Below are 16,168 nucleotides of genomic sequence, written 5' to 3'. Positions count from 1 at the left end.
GCATGACAAGAATGATACGAATAGTTTAGGACCAAACTTCCAAAAAAAACTATGAAACTACATATTATTCATTGTGAGCCATAAAATATCCAATACCATTTCAAATCTAGAAACCTCACCCAAGGCCACATGACAAGGTCATCACACAAAAGGGTCGTCACACAGACGGGGTAATCAACGATATCATGGCACAATGACAAAACCACATCAAAAGCTCCCAAGTTAAAGTATTTGCAATACAAAATTCACTTCCAAGTAGTTTCATAAAATATTTAAATAACCAAATAGTCACAATATTCTCAAGGTCCTCTAAGCTATTTCTTGTCATAAATTTTTTGCGAGAATTTCCCAAATAATACAAGCTAAGATAAAGCATCTTTAGAATTTGCAAATAATGCAATAAATTCATAAAATTCATTCTCAAGAATTTAATCAAGATGCTTGTCTTTTCCATGCTAACAAATCATGCATTTCCCCATATGTAGTACCAAATATGATGCCCTTTTCACAAATAATCACATACATTAAAGTTACAACACAAAGCTTTCTAGGTAAGTATAGTTTCCATAACAATTTCCCAAAATGTGTTTAACCCAAAAACAATGCTTTATGCAACATGGTTATTTTTCAAAATCCCATTAAAAAGCTACTTACCTTGCAACCCGCAAAAAGCTTAGTTTGAAAACTCCAAAGGAGATTAGCTAGAACTTAAACAATACCAAACAAACCTATCACGATAAGCATAAGGCTTCACATTTTATCTAGCTACGAATTATAAATCACTAGATAAGAAATTAATTAGGCAAGCCTAAGTACTTAACCTCACAAATAATGTATTCCACTTCCAAAGTTTCTCAACAATTTCATTACAAGGCATAGACTCCCATTATACTCATGAATCATTCAAGGTATTATCTCTACCATCAAAACCTCAACAATTTATGAGCAGTTTCCACAAGATTTTCATAACATCATCAAGAGACTCATGACACCAAAATCACAATATCCTTCAAAACTAACAATTTAAATTTTTTAACTAGCTCCAAATAAACCATAAAAATTATATTCACCATTTATTTCACATGATATACCTCAAAACCCCTAAATTTTCACCATACATAAATCTTAGTTAGCCACCACTAGTAAAACCATAAACCCACTCATCAAATTAGTCCACCAAATCATAAACCCATATACAACATTACAAGAATATCACCTAAGAAGCTCACAAATCTCAAGAACATCATTATTAAAGCTTGGGTAAAATAACCTCAAACAAGAACATAATACCCAACAAAAGAGATTAGAACTTTTACCTCAAATAACTTATGTGAATGTGTGATGTTCTTGAGGGTTTTTCGGTGATCTTGCTGGAAAAATGGTGGAGGTGATGAGGAGTGGAGTGTACTGGTGAGAGAGTGAAGGAGAGGAGTGTGTGTATGTGTGTTGTGTTGGGTGAAAATGAAAAAGAAAAGAAGAACAAGAATGAGAGTGACCGGCCAAAGAGAGAAAAGAGAGAATTGCTAGGATGGGTTACGTGGGGCATGTGTGGGCCTTGAAAAATCTGACTCCCTTTTTTTTTTTTTAGTGGGCTGGGGTGTTACACATAAAGTGTGTTTTGTCTCGAATATGCCAATTTACAGATATGAACCCCCACCACACACAAAAAGCATGATTTGTATTTTAATTTTGAGCAATACTACAATCGTAATCTATTTTACAACATTTTTATAAACTATTGATGTGATAAATTTTTATTAGTTCTTATCTGAACCTACTGCTAATAATATCTTTTTATTTACCAATAACCAATTACTATATTAACATTTGTAGAAAAGTTTGTGGTTTTAGCATTTTTTTTTAATTTTTAGTTTAAATGACTTGAGTAAAGTATAAGGTAGAAATTTTTTTATTAATTAAATTTAAGCATTGATTTGAGCTTTATTAATATATTTAATTCAAAATTATTCAATATAAAAAAATTATTTTAAATAAATAATATCACAAATAATATATTAATATATCAATAATATATATTTTTTGTTACTCGTATATTAATAATATATTTCTTACTTTTAATAAAAATAAAATTGTATACTCAAAACAGCACAAGTGTAGAAAACTATTTTAATCTAAAATTTAGCAGACACAACCCAATAGATTATAAAACTCAGCTGACACACTAAAAGGTCTTACAACTTAAAAGATGAAACAAATTCAAACTTTTTTGTTGGAAAGAGAAACAAACCCAAACTTTAACATTACAACACAAATTCAACAAAATTAGCCATCCAAAACCACACTAATATGATAGCATTTCCAGATTTGGGACTAACCATTAGTCTACTCTAAACCAAGCCTTTTCCTAAACTGCCCAAGAAGCACGTAAACCTTCTTTTGGTTAGGAAGGGTCTTGGCAATAGTCACTTTCTGCATACACCTCTTAGCCCATGCAACAATCTTGGAGCACTGTGCCTCAATTTTGAAACCCCCTATGGTCTTAATAGAATAGAACCAGGAGTAGAAGGGGATAAGAGCAAGGTCCACATACCCTAATCTTTCACCCCCAAAGTAAGGTTTGTCACCAAGTTCCTCCTCCAATATCTTATAGGTTTCAAGGAATTCCTTTTTTGCTGCCTCTAGCTCCTCTCCTTTTGTGGTCCATACCTTCCTTGATACTTGATAAACCTACGTACATATTCCACTCACATTCTATTAACACTTTCCATAGATTATTTAATAGGATGAACAATAACAGTAAATTTAATAATAAATTTCAAATTACGTATACTAGGGTAGACGAATATTTCTTTAAATCTTTGCAAGGAGGAAGACCCATATAAGATGTTCTTGATTGCGTGTGACATTGAGAGGGAGTACTTGCCTCTCCTTAATTGTAACATGACTATTGGACTCTATTTAGAAAGAAACCTACTAGACTCCAATGAGAGGGTCTATGGATACAAAAAAAAATTTAACACCTATTAATGTGGCAGATTGTTGTGTGAAGTAAACAAATGATCAATGATGAGCCATTTAAGAACCATTAAAAACTTGTCAACCTACTAAACACTTACTCAATGTTACACTTCAAAATATAACATGAATATTGGACTCGCCTTGGTCAATCAAGGTTGGCTGATACCTTTTGCTGGGCCAAACAAGTGCTACCCACATTTGTCCTATGCTCTCCCACAATTTTTTTTTTCTCTAATTGAATCGAACAAACCTCTATTAATCCCAACTTATAATATTTTAAATATGTAGCACCAGCAAAAGAAATAAAAAAGTGACCACAAATATATGAGACACCGCATAACAAAACCTTCCAAAGTTACACATATATTCTACTTCTTTATTCTATTCTATTTGAAATCATGCTTTTTACCATTTTATTTATTGCTTTTAATAAATTTATTTTTGGTTCTACTTTGTCAATGTTTTTTCTTCTTCTACTTTAATCAACTCACTTTCTTACTGGTATCATTCTGAGAAGTAAACAAAAATAAATTTTAGGATATAACATATAATGAAAAGAAAATGCACAAAATGTACCTTTGTATCAACAAAATCAGCCCAGAACATGGCTTGACCTCTCTGGTAAGGATCAGAGGGCAACAATGGAGACTTGTCATTCCAAACCTCATCTATGTACTGAACAATGACAAGAGACTCACACATTGGTTTCCCTGTGAAGAATTGGGATCTTCTTGTGAATGGGATTCATCTCTAAAAGCAGAGGGCTCTTGTTGTCATTCATCAAGTCCTCTTCCCTATGATAATATATTTGAATCGCTTTTACATTTCTAAAGAGTTTTGATTGTCTTTTTCGGTAAAATATTTTCTTTTGACTAAATTATACATCGCATAATTTTAGTTTGGACAAAGTTTAGCTACACAATTGGTTGTAGCCTAAAATGATAACCTTATTTAATATCTTTTTATTAGAGGTGAATTTTGACAAATCCACCGTTAGATTACATTTTCTTCTTATATCTTCCATGTTTGCAAACTTTTTATTAAATTAAAGATCAATAACTATATCATCAATAAATTTTTTAAATCGTAAGTTTTTGTAGTTTAAAATTATGCATAAAATGTAAGCTTATAGATTATATAGTAAATAATATCCAATTGACACAAATTTGATATGTGTATTAAGAACATAAAGAATATGCAATTTAACGGTTAGATTTTTAAAATATGTAGTAATGTGAATGATATTGAGTAAGGTTGTAACCTTAGGTTACAACCAATTTTGTAACTAAACTTTGTCCTTTAAGTTTAATATCTTTTTTATTTCATCTAATATTAAAAATTTATTTTTCCCTATATTACAAGCTTTTCTATCCAAGTTGGTTGTTAAGGTAGCAGTTAAAATTCACATAAACCTGTCATACAATAGGTCCAATCATATCATACTATATTATTATTTTAATTTATTTATGTCACATAAATTTAATAGCCTAAAAAAATCAACAATCTCAATCTATAAACATATCAACCACCATGACAACACAAACCTCATTGCATTTCTTACAATCACACCCAGCTCAACACTAGTAAGAATCCTCAAAACTATGCCTCTATCAAAAGTAAACCATGAAATAGTTAAAAAAAGTTAACGAATGTCTTAATTAGGGTATTGATTTATGAAACATTTATAGGAACTTTTTATTAAAAAGGAATGTCTAATATAAGTGATACAAACTACATTGTCTTCGTATAATATTGCAGAGTTAGAGAAATGATATGTCCACAACACTTTCACAATATTTTTACAACAAATCCTAAGTGGCAGGTTGTTACTGGTTATTATTGTTTGGGCAAAAAAGTAATCTTAGTGTTAGGTTCAAATTTGAATCAATAACAACTAACCACCTGTGATTTGTTGTCAAAATATTGTGGACGTAGCATCCCTCTGCCGAGTTATCTTTGATTAATGAAAATTGACATCGTTCTTAAATATGTTGAATTGTCAATCTCAACTAAACACATTCACAACTTACTTCATGCATTGCAACAATCCCCATGCGAATGGAAGAAATAGCATATTGTTTACTTCTTAAAAATAAAAGCATATTGTTTACTTAATAGATCTCCATGAAATGCAAGGTGGCCATAAGTGAACAAATATTATTTTGTGATTGGCCATTACGTGGATTAGAAATATGTAAAGCATTAACAGCAAGGGGGGAAAAAAAATATAAGAGCACTAATCTTAAATAATTTAATTCACAACTATAAGATTGTGAAAATGTTTTGTGTAGTAATCTAAAGTAGTTTCTTCTATAGATCTTACCAATCTCCAATCTTCAAAACAGTATTATAAACTCTATTTTATTATGATAAATTGAATGAATTTGTGCCTTAATTATTCAATTGACTTTACATGAAAAGTTGTTCCACTAAAAGATATTGGAATGAAGATATGTTTTTCAGTTTTTGCCTATAGAAAGAAAAAAACAAAATATTTCACGTGAATTTGACGGATTGATTCTCATATGTGATTATTCACTTATTAATGATTACTTGGGTGACATGAGTGTATTAATTAATTAATTTATTTATTTTTTGTGATTATTCACTACATACGGTAATGCTTTCTATCTTTTATTTTTTATGACCATATAATATACCATAGACAATTTTATTTTATTTTTTTTCACAATATTTTTTTCACGTGAATTTTATTTTATTTTACTTTTGCAATTGTCCCAATCACAACATTCTATGTTAAGAGAGTAAAAAATATTGTAGAGAGTTGAAAGTTTTGTTTCCTCGGATTGTTGGTACCGATACTTTTGTATACACTTGTTGGCAAAATGGTAGAGTTTTAATAAGTTTGATCTAAAATTTAGCTCACACAACAAAGTGTCTTTCTTATTTATGATTCGGTACAAGCCCTTTAGATCTAAGGCTCAGCACTCAGAAGACACATCATAGTATCTTACAAGTTAAACAGTACAATACATGTCCTCTAGAATAGCTCTGCAGACACGTCAAAGTGTCTTGCAAGCTAAACGGACACTAACCAAACTTAAACATTACAAAAAACACAACGCTATTACATAACCATCCAAAACCATCATATGCTAGCACTTCCAGATTGAGGCCTAATGGTTCCTCTACGCCGAAACATACTTTTTCCTTGTCTGAGCAACAAACTCAAGAACCTTCTTCGGGTCATGAAAAGTCTTGGCCACAGCGTCCTTCTGCATGCACCTCTTAGCCCACGCGATAATCTTGGGGCACTCCGCCTCTATATTGAGATTGTCTAAGACCTTGTAGGCATGGAACCAGCTGTAGAAGGGGATAAGAGAAAGGTCCACATACCCAAATGTTTCACCCCCAAAGTAAGGCTTGCCACCAAGCTCCCCCTCCATTGTCTTTAAGGTTTCAAGGAATTCCTTCTTGCCTGCCTCTTGCTCTTCTTTTTTTGGGCGCCATATCTTCCTTGAAGCTACATAAACCTGAATTTTCCACACATTGTGTTACTAGGATGAACAATGACAGTAATGAATGGGTCTTGAACATGACTAATGCTAAGAGTGGAAAGAAATAATATTTGAATTTGGTACCCAACTACATAAATTGAACATGGTCAATGAAAAGCAAATATAAACCATCAAATTTTCTTTCCTTCTTTTTCTCCCTGCTCTTATTTATTTCAATTTTTTTTCCCTTTTTCTTAAAGACATCTTAGTAATCACTTGGGCGTTTAAGTTAATTCACTGCTGACACTCTGCTTTGATCTCTAGGATCTCCTAGGATTGGAAACAAAAACTTGAAATTGAGTGTGAATTGCGGGAGCAGATGTAAGAGACTCTTTAATCCACAAGGAGAACTACTCTAGTAATAAAAGAAATTCTTAAAAAACTTTAACCGAGGAATGATAGATTTCAATTTGAATGAAGGCCAATATAAAAGCTCCATATCTCAAACAAGTACCTTAATTTCAGTAGGAAATCATATTTGAGTTTTTTTTTTTTTTTTTTCGTGAATTCTCAAGATGATGCAGGACAGAGTATGGGGTTGCCTTTTATCCACAGTTAATTTAATTTAAATTTTTTTTTTAAATTTTCAAGTAATTTTCTGAATTTTATATTTTAGGTTGTTATTTAATCTTCCTCAAATATATGAAATCCTTGGTGAACAACTTAATAAATAAAGAACAAGACCCAGTATCTTAGACTACTTATCAAATGATAAAACTCTAGGAGTTTTAAGATTAAGTCCAAATTCACAATTGTTTTTTTAATCACAGAATTTTATATAATTTCATAGAATTAGCAAGTTCTTTGGTCAAATATTTTATACAGTCATCTTGCATGTCTAATTGAATCACTGCCTTGACAAGACCTACGAATTAGTAAATTATAATAGAATCTATAAACATTACAACATAACATTTTTTAAAAGAAATCCAGCGAATCCAACCTCAGAAACATAAACATAAAATATTTCACGCAGTATTAAGTATTAAGTGAACTTTAAAAAACTAAAATAAAACAAAAAAAAAGGTCAAATGTTTGAGACTCAGACACCAATGAAAACCGAGAAAAAGAAAAACACAAGAAAAAGAAATTGTACAAAAGGTACCTTCTTATCAACAAAGTCAGCCCAGAACCTGGCTTGAGCTCTCTGGTAAGGATCAGAGGGCAACAATGGACACTTATCATTCCAGACCTCGTCTATGTACTGAACAGTGATGAGGGACTCACACACAGGCTTCCCATTGTGGATGAGAACTGGGATCTGCTTGATAACGGGGTTCATCTCTAAAAGCAGAGGGCTCTTGTTGCTCAAGTCCTCTTCCTTGGACTCATACTTGATACCCTTCTCAGCCAGAGCAATCCTGACCCTCATCCCAAACAGGCTAGGCCAGAAATCCAACAGAACCACCTTGCCCGCCATTGTCACAGAACTCTAGGTTTTGAAGCAAATAAGAGAAATGCAAAGATAAGTGTGAGAGAGAATGCAAATAGACTTGGAAGAGAGCGTCAATTTATAGTAAGGGGTTCGTCAGGCGGCTTTCACTAATATGACTTACTGCCAGGACGGAGTGAGGACTTTGGAGGCAGGGGCAAAAGTACAAACAATTTGAAACTTTAAATTTATTTAGAATATTTTTACAAAAATGGCAAGGGTAAGTATTTATTGGTTATTATGAGTGTGTAAAAAAGTTATTTAAATTGTGAATTCAAATTAGAATTAATAACAATTTATTGTATATGATTTGTTGTGAAAATATTCTCGACGTGTCATTTTTTAATTAAAATTGTTTTTGGGTGTCTTGTGTGTTGTCAGATATGTGTGAGTGTTTACTTAGACTAGTTAGAATTGGCTTAGAAAATTATTTTATTTTTTGTTTGTGTCTTGTGTGGGTCTGTTTTAGGGTGTTGTTTGGGTTTAAGTTTGTTATTGTTAAATTTATTTCAGATTTTAGATCAATAAAATATTTTGTAGCCCTTAAAAAGATTGATGATATTGTTGAGGGGAAAATGTACAAATTTATTGAAATAAATTGCTAAAATTAATAGGCGCGCGTGGCGCATATATATATATATATATATATATATATATATACACTAAAAAAATTGAAATGGGGGCCATTGACCCCAAGTCCAAGCAAGTTCCGTCACTGCTTACTGCTAGTGCTTTCTTCTTTTTTTCTAAAAAATTGAAATGGGGGCCATTGACTCCAAGTCCAAGTAAGTTCCGTCACTGCTTACTGCTAGTGCTTTATTCTTTTTGTCACCACTGAGGATAAAAATGCCATAAAATTTACTTAATATAAATATACTTATTATAATAGACTAGAATATCTCTGGGCATAAGGAAAATGTTTTAATTATTATAATATTTAGTACCAAAATTAATTTTTTCACTTTTTTTTAATACTAAGAATTTTAATTTTTGAACTTATGAAATGATGGTTACTTGTATCAGTCTATGTAAAATAGTATACATGCAAATCTTTTATTAACTAATTCAAAAAATTATTTATATTAATTTGTCTAAAATTATATATATTTTGTTTAAATTTACGTAGTCATAAAAATGCATATTTTATTCATTTTTTAATTATTATTTTGGTTGATGTGTGTGAAGGTGGTTGGGTGAATGTTTTGAAAATAATGGTTATGTGAATGAAAAAATTGTTATGTAAAATAAAAAAGATTTAGATTCTTATATTAAATTAAAGTAGATATAAAATTTTCAATATAGTAATGCAATGGTTATTTATTTTTTTATTTTATATTGAAGGAGTAATTATTATATATATATATATATATTTTTTTTTTTTGATAACATTTCTAATACTTGGATCATCCACAATATTTAGTGACGGCTTCAGAAATTTTTTTCAAAGTGTTCTTTAAAAAGTATAAATTATACAATGTAATAAAAAGATAAATTTATATATTGATAACAACAATGATAAAAAACATACAAATACATAAAATTTACAATTACCTGTTATATATAATTTGTTTTTTCGGGTCAGGTGGTCTTGGACCACCCTAACCTTAAGGTGGGGCTGTCCCTGGCAATATTCTAGATGATGTCATTGCTTTTGTCATATAATTTATCAAAACCACCTGGCAACTGGCGTTAAGGTGGCGCCGCCCTTGGCAATACCTAGGGTATTGCATGGTGTGCAATAGCACAAATCTTAACCCTTCATTAAATCTAATGACTCAAAAATTGACACCTCACCCGTCCAGGTTGGCAATCCATGTCTCACTTCTGTTTTCATTTCAGCTTCCAAAAATTTTAATTTCACTAAAACTCTCTCTTCTCTCTCTCACTCCGGGTTCTCTCCCTCACTCTCCCTAAAGCTCCACTCTCTCAACCTCCACGCTCTCTACCTCTTCGTCATTCCGTCTTCTCCACTTCTAGCATACCCAACTCAAACCCATCAGTAAAAACAAAGAAAAAACTTTAACTCACCATCTGAGCTCCCAACACCCAAACACTCGCATCCTTTTTAGACCCAGATCAAAGAGAGATTAAGGGTTGGGGTTTGGAGAGAATCGGATGTAGAGATAGAGACATTGATGCTTTTCGGACCAAAATCAGAGAAGGTTAGGGTTTGGGTTTGGAGAAAATTGGGAAAGAGAGAAGTTGATGCTCAATCTCCATAGCTACAGGTAGCAGCCACCGTGTTCTGCTCCACCACTGGTGGTCTTTCCGGTAAAGTTCCTCTCTCTCTCTCTCTCTCTCTCTCTCTCTCTCTCTCTCTCTCTTTTGATTTTTCGTTCTTTTAATTTTCTCAAAAAAAAAAAAAATCTTTAAAGCTCACACTTGGCCGAGCTTTCAGCCATACTATTGCTGGCAGCGGTGTATATAGACGGTGTTTACACCATTGGTGGCCGCTGGTACCCTCTTTTTCTCTTTATTGTCTGGTCTTTTTATTTGCATTTTAGAAATGACCGAAACCCCCATTTTGTTTCAGTTTTTATTAGTGACTAGATTTCCTTTTGCATAAAACAATTGAGGATGTTGGGTACAGCCGAATGTGTGCTATGATTGAAGGGAAAGTGGCCTGCTTGTAGTTGTTGTGTGTTGTTGTCTTTGACACTACTAAAGTAATTGTGTTGTTTGGTCTATGCTAAAAAAATCATTATGAAATTTCTCTTTTTGTCCTAATTTTTCTTAGTTACCTGTTATTTTCCTAAATTGCAGATGGGTATTTGCGTGTTGTAGTTCATTTTAAAGGTATAAACTATGGCTCTTGATAGGCTAACTTGAGGGAAATTTTTTGCTTGCTTGAATTGTTACCAATCATACTTAACAAGTTTAGCCCAAATTTTAAGTAGACAATTTAGATTTTTATATGTTAAGGCCTCCCTCAAATATTCTGGGTTTTTGGTTCAAAAGAATGTTTGAAAATTTGGTAATGTGTTTTTTCTTTTAATAAATCTTCAAATATTTCTAGATGAACTTTAATTCTTGGGCATTTCAATGCTACACAGGTATGTTACTGATTTATGAACTCTAATTCTAATTGGGCATTTCTAAGTTATACAAATATGGTACTGATCATACAATAAACCAGAAATTGCATTTAAATTTAGGCACAATTGAGATTATGAACAAGAGTTTGTTTTATGCATTTTTCCCCATTTATTGTGGCCAAAGCTTAGATGGATTAATAGCTATATGTCTCTTGATTTTCTTGTTAACAGGATAAAATGTTTTGAAGTATTCCATGATCTAAGACACATTCAGAAAAGAGCATAGCAGCTAACACATTACATGACCGTGCTACATAAAGAAAAGCTTGACATAAAAATTGCTAAGAATATGAAGTATTGGTAGTGATGTCTAAAGATAGAAGTGCATTGCTGAAGGGAGAAGATTACGTGGAAGACTTGGCATTGTGGATAGCTAATGCATTTGAAATTCATATTTGGATTACTATGGAGTTGCTGTTGCATTCATATTTGGATTACTATGGAGTTGCTGTTGCATTCATATTTGAATTATGTCATTTAGATAAAGTTATACCTGATTTGGTACTTGTATTTGAGTTTCTAAGAAATGGAGTCCCTTTAAATTATTTGTTAGTATTTTGAATATTCATAGGAGTATCTGTTGTTATCTGTTTGTTATTTGAATTCCTAAGACTTGTATTTAACGTAGAATGCAATTAATAAAGCAGCAGAGAATTATTATCCCAATTTCCCTCTCTATTCTCTTATTCAGGAGACCGGTCATCTTGAACTTGTTACAAGAACCCGTTACAAGCACTCCATGATGCATTGAAGCCATATCTTGTTGTCAATAGGCTAATTATTTGCAGTACAAGTGAAACATTAAATGTATTTTCTATTTTGACACTTAGGTAGTTTCATTGTTCATTTACAAAAACTTTTACAAGGATTTATAGTACAAACCAAAAAAAATGTAACAAGATTTTGTTATTTTTTTTCTTGATATTGGTTTGAGTGTGTAATATAATGTAATTGATTGTGTGCCTTTTTATTTCTAATTTTGTAATGCTTCAAATTGAACAATTTTGATTTCTTGTAATGCTTCAAATTTGAACAATTTTGATGTTGCCTATACGGTTATGAATTGATGCAAGAGTTTGATCCAATAATGAACAAAACTTTATTGCAATGTATACTTTGATTACAAGACTATTAGAACAAGAACCCTAATAAAAAACATTCATGGGCAATGATTTATTTCACTAAAAAAGAACCTAAAATTTGCATTCACAAATTCTGTAAGGATGCAAGTTGAAGCCTAAGTGTAATAAATAAGATTATACCCAAGCAAAATACTTCCATTCAAAACAATTTTTGAATTATACAAGTGGCTGAAGTTTAGGTATCCAAAAAAAAAAAAAATGTTTGCACAATACTTCTTAATGGTAAAACTTATACAAGTGTGAGAACATGTATTCTTCACTAACATAAAACAATCTAAACTTAGCACTAATCCCTCCAACAGATGTCATTTCTCTCTCTTGGTGATCAAACGAAGAATAGCATTCCTATTTTTTGACATCAAGAATAGCATTCCTTTAATCATGCCATTCAACCTAACAAAAGAACAAAGCATGATTTCAATGATAAACATAAATCAAAATTTCCAGTAGGTTGAGTACGCTTGGCTTCTATATCATCCTACATTGTTGAAAAACAAATTTCAATTAGTACAGTAACCATAGAATTTTTATTTTTTATATTGTTACATTCATTACAATTAATCATTTGAATTTACTAACAATTCATTACCATACAAAAAAAAAAAAAAAAAAAAAAAAAAAAAACAAAACAAAAACAAAAACAAAAACAAAAAACCACAAGTTCTACAACTCAGTGCAAGTTAGCACCACACAAACAACTCCAAAACAATTCATTACCTAAAATTTGAGCTGAACTTATAAAGTATGATTAGTAACAATTCATGACAGCAAAAAAAATCCTTTTTCATCTGTCAAGAGCCATACATTGTATGTATAAAATGGACTACCAGAATAATACATTTCATGAGTTACAACTTACAATGAATAAGACCATTCACATCTATTAAAATCACATGATTCGTTAAATCATTAACCTCCACCCAACCCATTCTTTTCTTCTAGTTTCCTCTTATATTGGATGTCACTTCATTTTTATACCACCATTTTGATGAGATGTATGCTAATTGGAAGGGGAATAAAGTATAAGGATTTTTTTTATTGTTACATATTCTTCAGTGAGGTCAAGTAATAAAATAAGTAGTAGCACAATATTGGCTATAGAGATCGAGTGCATTTTATCAAGAAATCGAGGAAGACAACAAATACAGTTTGATAAAGAATCAATCATTATCAATGATAACTCCATGTATATTGCTTTCTTTAAGGCAGCATGTGAAGTTAAATGTAAAATGCCTCAGCAAGGTAAACAAAATAGTGAAATAAGCTCAAGCATATTATTTGTTATTCTTGGAGAAGGTACGAGTTAAAAGGTTAAGCAAACACATCTACATTCAGAGAGTTTATTTCCCTCTAATTTCAGATATATTCAAGCATTACCTTTCCAAACAAGTTCAACAGCAATATCAAAATTGCTTGATGACTGTACAGTAACAAAATAAACAATGGGCCTTTAATTAAGAGTTGCACCAGAACAAAATAATATGTACATGAAATATAACAGATGTTTCTTGGGTAGATATTAGGGTACCATGTCGAGAGAATCAGCTCCAAGGGCAGCAAATTTTGACTCTCCAGTGACTGCGGAATCATCAGGTAGAGCTAGCTGCTTCTTCACAATTTCACACACCATCGTCACTGTCTCTGGTTTGGCCTACACAGGAGCATTAGCATTAAAATCAACATACAAAGACTATGCTTGAAATCTATATATATGTACTAGTTTCATCATTTAAAACCACATAGTATGCCCAAAGAAAAAAAATGTTCAAATGCCCAAAGACAAAGCAGCTTATACAATAGGTTGGGAGAGAAACACCCACTTTCTTATCTGGACTAGTAATCCATGAACTTAATTTCTTTTCCAAGAAGTAGAATGAGAGCATAAAAGACAGACTGAGAAGCTGAACAACCTTGACAATCACATGTAGCACATTGTTCATGACACATTTTAGACATTTAGGAAAACTTTCTGACTGACTGCCACTGGAATCATAAGGTTAACCTCGTCAAGGTTATGATAGGCTTTTGTTTGACAAACAAATGATGAATCAGCTAATACAATGCTAGTGGATATATCTAGAATGCAAAGAACAATATAATATGATTGTTGAGAGGTCAAAATATTGATAAATTTGATATGTTCTGGAATAGTGAATAAATTACCGCACAAGAAATACGGAAACGTACTGGCTGCATCCTTAGAGTTGTAAAGCTTTTCCCACTAATAGGAAAGGAAACTGATTTCAAAATAGAGATCCTGCTGCTTGGTGCCTGGTTAGCCAATCAACCACATAAATGAATTAAGACCCAAAAATGGAAAGAATTTTTATATTAAAAAAACTGCTTATCCACATATTTTTTCAACAAATTAAAAAGTAAAATCCAGTCATTATTCTGGCACCTTACAATAAGAGAAAATAGAATTAAATTCAGCACCAATAAAATCAATCAACAAAAATTGTGACACCATTATTTTCTTTCCTTCCTTTCCTAGCAACCAAACATAAAAAAATAGAGATAAAAGAAAACCTACTGGGTGGTGGTCTCCCTCTGAAACAATCCCAAGTCTATGAACCAAATCGGCAAGGCTGGCTCACCGCAACCACCACCTCCGATGGTGGCTTCTTCTCTCCTTCGACCAAAATCTCTTTCTTTGTCTCTCAATCTCATTTCCCTCCATAGATCAAACCTGAAAGATCATCAACTTCTCTCTTTCCCGATTTTCTCCAAACCCAAACCCCAGCCTTCTCTAATTTGGGTCCGAAAAGCATCAATGTCTCTCTCTCTCTCTACACCCTATTCTCTCCAAATCCCAACCCTTAATCTCTCTCTGATCTGGGTCTAAAAAGGACGTGAGTGTTTGGGTGTCGGGAGCCCAGATGGTGAGTTAAAGTTTTTTCTTTGTTTTTGCTGATGGGTTTGAGTTGGGTATGCTAGAAGCAGAGACGACGGAATGACAGAGAGCCAAAGAGCGTGGAGGTTGAGAGAGTGGAGCTTTATGGCCTGTTTGGATGTTTAAAAAAGGAGGGGTAGAGGGAGGGAGAGTAATTTAAATCCCTTGTTTGGAAGTTTTTTAAGGAAGGAGAGGGAGAGATTTGGAGGGGTTTGAGAGGGTTTCAACTACCTCTAACCCCTCATTTTTAATTCCCCCAAATTGGAGAGATTTGGAGGGAGAGTAAAGTAGATAAATTATTGACCAAATGAATTCTCCAATTTACCCTTTTTAAATTAACAAAATTACAAACCAATTAATCATAGACCAATGTTGCAATTTATTTTCAAATATGGGTAAATTTGTCTATTTAATCATTTTCTCTCATTTCCATATCAATTTTAAAAACATCCAAACAAGGGGAAGGGCTAATTACTCTCTTCCCCCTTACTAATTTTAAAAACATCCAAACAAGGTGGAGGGTAATCATTTTACTCTACTCTCCTCCCTCTTTAAAGTTCCAAACAAGCCATTAGGGAGAGTGAGGGAGAGAACCAGGAGTGAGAGAGAGAAGAGAGAGTTTTAGTGAAATTAAAATTTTGGGAAGCTGAAATGAAAACAGAAGTGAGACATGGATTGCCAACCTGGACGGGTGAGGTGTCAATTTTTGAGTCATTGGATTTAATGAAGGGTTGAGATTTGTGCTATTGCACGAGATCTCAATCCCTTAAGGTGGGGCTGTCCCTGGCAATATTCCAAACGATGTCATTGCTTTTTTCATATAATTTATCAAAACCACCTGGTGATTGGCGTTAAGGTGGCGTCGCCCCTGGCAATATTCCAGACGATGTCATTGCTTTTGTCATATAATTTATCACTTTGGCAATGACATATCAACCATTAAGCACCACTGACCACACAAACCTCGTTACAAGATACTTAACCATACCCAGCTCAACCCTAGTCAGAATCCTCCAAACTATGCCTTTAGTCTAACAAAAGTAAAGAATTAATATGGGGCACGTGCATGGTTAAATATAATTGCCACAGGCCTTTCAGGAACTTCAGGC

General features: G+C 32.6%; 2 protein-coding genes and 1 pseudogene across 3 annotated transcripts; all 3 read right to left on the bottom strand.

Annotated features, from left to right (window-relative positions):
- Positions 1–2,343: 2,343 nt before the first annotated feature.
- On the bottom strand, positions 2,344–5,014 carry LOC142616168 (putative glutathione S-transferase; annotated as a pseudogene).
- Positions 5,015–5,844: 830 nt separating this feature from the next.
- LOC142614729 (glutathione S-transferase U19-like) lies at positions 5,845–7,977 on the bottom strand. Its single transcript, XM_075787285.1, has 2 exons — positions 7,603–7,977; positions 5,845–6,473 (listed from the first exon to the last, which is right to left on the bottom strand). The coding sequence occupies exons 1-2, from the start codon at positions 7,915–7,917 to the stop codon at positions 6,129–6,131; spliced, it is 660 nt and encodes a 219-aa protein (XP_075643400.1). The 5' UTR covers positions 7,918–7,977; the 3' UTR covers positions 5,845–6,128.
- Positions 7,978–12,275: 4,298 nt separating this feature from the next.
- On the bottom strand, positions 12,276–15,156 carry LOC142617961 (acyl carrier protein 1, chloroplastic-like). Of its 2 annotated transcripts, none has more exons than XR_012841116.1 (4): positions 14,700–15,156; positions 14,330–14,437; positions 13,695–13,817; positions 12,276–12,559 (listed from the first exon to the last, which is right to left on the bottom strand). XR_012841116.1 is itself a non-coding variant. In XM_075790936.1 (4 exons), exons 2-4 carry the CDS (start codon positions 14,360–14,362, stop codon positions 12,555–12,557), a joined length of 246 nt encoding a protein of 81 aa, XP_075647051.1. In that variant the 5' UTR covers positions 14,363–14,437; positions 14,700–15,156; the 3' UTR covers positions 12,276–12,554. The 2 variants fall into 2 exon arrangements, 1 of the variants encoding a protein (XP_075647051.1); XM_075790936.1 differs by having other exon boundaries at positions 12,276–12,644.
- Positions 15,157–16,168: the final 1,012 nt, after the last annotated feature.

Source organism: Castanea sativa, chromosome 11 (genome assembly GCF_040712315.1).
Source record: "Castanea sativa cultivar Marrone di Chiusa Pesio chromosome 11, ASM4071231v1".
In the NCBI taxonomy this organism is placed as follows: domain Eukaryota; kingdom Viridiplantae; phylum Streptophyta; class Magnoliopsida; order Fagales; family Fagaceae; genus Castanea; species Castanea sativa.
This window is presented reverse-complemented; position numbering and strand designations above follow the sequence as displayed.

Excerpts from the sequence above, each read along its gene's own strand:
- LOC142614729 (XM_075787285.1), bottom strand. The coding sequence starts at position 7,917 with ATGGCGGGCAAGGTGGTTCTGTTGGATTTCTGGCCTAGCCTGTTTGGG. Across the intron at positions 6,474-7,602 it reads CTGACTTTGTTGATAAGAAG|GTTTATGTAGCTTCAAGGAA; the intron begins GTACCTTTTGTA and ends TGGAAAATTCAG.
- LOC142617961 (XM_075790936.1), bottom strand. The coding sequence starts at position 14,362 with ATGCAGCCAGTACGTTTCCGTATTTCTTGTGCG. Across the intron at positions 13,818-14,329 it reads GTTTCCGTATTTCTTGTGCG|GCCAAACCAGAGACAGTGAC; the intron begins GTAATTTATTCA and ends GCTCCTGTGTAG. Across the intron at positions 12,645-13,694 it reads GAGCTGATTCTCTCGACATG|GATGATATAGAAGCCAAGCG; the intron begins GTACCCTAATAT and ends TCAACAATGTAG.